Consider the following 3,903-nt stretch of genomic DNA (forward strand, 5'->3'; position numbering starts at 1 on the left):
GTAGGATATCTGACAGGGAAAGGGAGCGAGATGACTTTGAACGGGACTAGAAAAAGTATAAGCAAAGGAGTCATTGTTCAATAGACAAAGGTCACTCGGAGAAACCAAAACATGACTCTTCTCGGGATCGTGATTACCAATCTTATTCATCACGAGAGAAGAATTGTAATAGACACCATTAGCTTAGAGCAGCCTAACAAAATGTTACCATGCCCAATATATTGTCTTTATGGAGTGTAGCTACTGCTCTTTGCATAATAGCTGAGGGTGCCGCCTTTATTAGTGAAACTGTACCACACCCTTTTGCATAAACCAAGGTCTCTCATAATCGCGACATTGATTTCAACTATTTTCATTTAGTTACCCTGAACAATTGACATCCCCATGCTATCCAAATATATTTGGTCTGCACAAACTCTTTAACATTCAATTAATTGTTCTCGAAATAGACTTCCTAGTTTAAAAATAAAAATTCATACAAATGTGACGGTATGACTCTCACTTCCCTTTTCTCCTTCCTTCCTTTTACGCAGCCCTCTATTATGTGATAAGAAAGTAAGAAACAAATAGAAGCATAAAACAACAATAAAGCTAGAAAAAGACGTGTAAGTATATATAAGCTGGTGGGACTTATATCATTGTAAGTAGAGTTATTCATGAGTACAAAAAATACATTATGATCACCATGCCTGTACACAAAAATAGTACTCCTAACATATTTGACAAAACATCATTGTAAAAGTTACATGATGATCACTACGGCTATACGCAGAAGTAGTACAGTACTTGTACATACTACTTGAAAAAACACCATTCCAACTTCAAAATAAAGAGCTTTACCATAGTAATAACTCATATCATTGTTGAAGTAGAGCCAAATCTTTATTGACGATATCAATATCACAATGAAGTTGGAGAGGAAGGTTTTCTTCTCTTTCTAGTCCATTTTTGTTCAAATGAGGCACTTTGTAATTATTGCCGCCACTATATTTCATCACCTCAATCATACAAGATTGTAAAGTAAGAAATACATGATTGAGTTGTTTCGCTTTGATTTCATCAAAAGATCTTTCCACTGCTTCCACTAATTCATCAACATTTTTAGGGGCCATTTGATATTGAAGACTTTGGATTGCTCTAGAAAAACCAAGATCTAAAACCTTTAAATCTGGACTGTTCGATGGTTGAAAACACAATCTAATATCAAATCCATCTTGTCGGGCAGCTTCAATAAATTCCAAATCATTGTTACCAATATGTGGCCTTGCATTATCTTGTTGTAAAAAGATAGGATTATTTGAATCGGAAGCTGGCCATTTTGCTCTAATAGCAGGAAGAACTTTCTCTATCAAGCAAGCTCTAGTGATATCTTTAGTTACTGACTGAATGGGCTTTGTTTCCATAGTTCCTACTGTTCGATTTTTGCTATTCCTCTTAGCTGGTTCCTTAACTACAAACGAAAAAATACCTATTTTTCCAGAAAACAACTCAATTGCATTTTCATCAAATCGAGGACGTGCTACAGCAGCCATAAACATAACCTTTGGAATAATATTTTTACTTTTGTAAGAACGATACGGATCTGGCTCATGCTCTCCAGGAAGCAGGTAGTACCTTTCAACTTTTTGGGACAAAAAAAACCACTCTTCGTCGATATGAACATAATTAAACATATTCATAAACATGGGATTTGTGTGGATTGTATTCTAATCAATCATTGAGAGGCAGTATTGAAGTCGTACCTTTTTGTTTCCTTCGGTTAACTGAGGCTTGATGGAATTAGAATGTGGCCGAAGAGTTCCATCTTGCAACTTCACATTTTTTATGCCTCTTAGTCAATATGGGTAATTTTGTATGGGAAAAGCATGTATGTGACGATTCGAGGATTTTTTTGTAAATCTTTAAAAATGCTAATATGTGCATGTTTTAACTGTTTGGGTATGATCCTGTGCCAATTTGATTTGAGAAAAGCATCGGAGTAATTGATTTTTTATTTTTTGGATTTTTTCCTAAACCTTTAATAAGGCTAATATATGCACGTTTTGACTGTTTGGGTATGATCCTGTCCCAATTTGATTTGAGAAAAGCATCTCAGTAATTGATTTTTTATTTTTTGGATTTTTTTGTAAATCTTTAATAAGGCTAATATGTGCACGTTTTGACTGTTTGGGTATGATCCGTACCAATTTGATTTGAGAATAGCATCTCAGTAATTGATTTTTTATTTTTCTCGCCTTACTTGGTTGACAGACATTTTCCTCACACGTTAATTATGGTAAATTTAGATATCTCTTCTTGATTTCATTTAATAAGTAGGAAGGATCTCTTTTTACTTGTTCTATTCATGGAAATTTCAAATGTTATAATAGGGTATTATTTATTTATGGAAACTACAGCATGATTGGTGGAACGGATTGATTTACCCCATCCATTTAAGGGAACAATCCCCTTAATTGATTCATTATATGTTATTCTTCTTCCATTAAATATTATTTTTCCTTCATTATTTGGGATTGTGGACGGCCCTCCTCACTATATAAACTCACCATTCTCTTTCTCTAAGAGGACAAACTTCTCCTCCGCTATTACTCCCTCTATTTTCTCTTAAAAGTACTTTGATGTTCTTTGGCACTTTGGATTTTGAAAAACATTCGGTCTTTTCCTTGCTGCAATTGCTTTGGGTTCTATTATTATTGTTTGGTGCCTAATCGGTTAGTCTCTATCGACGCATTCTTTTCTTATTCTGTAGCATTTGTGATAGCAAAGCCTAGAAAGCATGTCTATAGGAACTAATTTAAAATAATTATGATTTTGCTTTTTTCACTATCATAACGAAGATTAAAAAAAGAAAAGAATAGCTTACTAGAGTGTACTATAACCAGTTCTAGCTGTTTTCTTGAACAGTAGTACATTTGGTGCAAGTAGGACACATTCTGGGTATTGCTTTTTGTATTTTCTTGTTCTGTGTTTGCTTTGTTTGACTGTGGTTTCTTGTGAAAGTTTTGTCATAATTGAACACAGCTCAGGGTTTTACTTTTCATAGCTGTTTTCTACTTTCTTTCTGATATTTTGTTGGGTTTTTGCTTTGTTTCTTGCATGAAAATGTAAGTTCTTTTTCCCCATTTTCTTTTTTTGGGCCAAGGAGGGTGAGTGATGTGGTGGGCAGAGGGGCCAGTGGGGGGGTCTTTTGTTTAATTCTTTCCAAATTAATGTGAAGATAATGTTTGATAGAATCTTATTGGGTAGACAAAGTGTGTGAATCACATTCAGCAGAGTGGGAGAAAAGGTGAAGAAGTTTAAGAGAGGATTTTGAAGGATGAATGATAGCTCAGCTAGAGAAATGAATGAGAGACAACCTCAAAGGCCTTGTGGTTGTGTGGGCATTTTCTTTCAGCTCTTTGATCAGAACCGTGGATTTGCCAAGAAGCTGTTTCCAAAGAAACTGCTTTCACCAGGTTAGCTACTACTACATTCCACTCATTTTTAAAGCAGAATGGTTAATTTCTTGAAGATGATTCTAGCTAGAGGGCTAAATTATTTCTTTTTTTGTGCTGCATTCTTATAGCTTGCTTGAAACAAGCTTCAAAAAAGTTTGAGGGGATGAGAAGCAGCCAAAGCTTCATTTGGTACTCATTTCTTGAACTATACTCCCACATTTAGCTTTCTTTTTCTTCTATTGTTTCAGATTATAGCCTGACCGGAAAGTTATTGTTCTTATTGTTTTTGGTTCTTGTATGAACAATGTAGATTGCTGATGAGAACAGTGGGGGTTTTCCAAATGCAAAGAATAATGGAATGACCGATACACGTTGTGAAAGCAAGCGCGAAATGAAAGCTCCAAGTTTGGTTGCTAGGGTCATGGGTTTGGAATCGATGCCAGCAGGATCAGGCAGTAAGCCCCAA

At 35.3% G+C, this 3,903-nt stretch overlaps 2 protein-coding genes across 3 annotated transcripts in view; one reads left to right on the forward strand and one right to left on the reverse strand.

The window, feature by feature from the left end:
• Positions 1–857: 857 nt before the first annotated feature.
• On the reverse strand, positions 858–1,673 carry LOC124892210. The gene has a single exon (XM_047403586.1). The coding sequence runs from the start codon at positions 1,671–1,673 to the stop codon at positions 858–860; it is 816 nt and encodes a 271-aa protein (XP_047259542.1).
• Positions 1,674–2,952: 1,279 nt separating this feature from the next.
• LOC124892209 overlaps positions 2,953–3,903 on the forward strand; it is a gene marked incomplete at its 3' end in the record, with an annotated part of 1,610 nt that continues 659 nt past the window's right edge. The window contains 3 exon segments of one of the 2 annotated variants that reach the window (XM_047403585.1): positions 2,953–3,455; positions 3,566–3,626; positions 3,748–3,889. In XM_047403585.1, coding sequence (XP_047259541.1) covers positions 3,796–3,889 — 94 coding nt within the window. 2 annotated transcript variants of the gene reach the window in all.

Source organism: Capsicum annuum, unplaced genomic scaffold (genome assembly GCF_002878395.1).
Source record: "Capsicum annuum cultivar UCD-10X-F1 unplaced genomic scaffold, UCD10Xv1.1 ctg44807, whole genome shotgun sequence".
Lineage (NCBI taxonomy): Eukaryota > Viridiplantae > Streptophyta > Magnoliopsida > Solanales > Solanaceae > Capsicum > Capsicum annuum.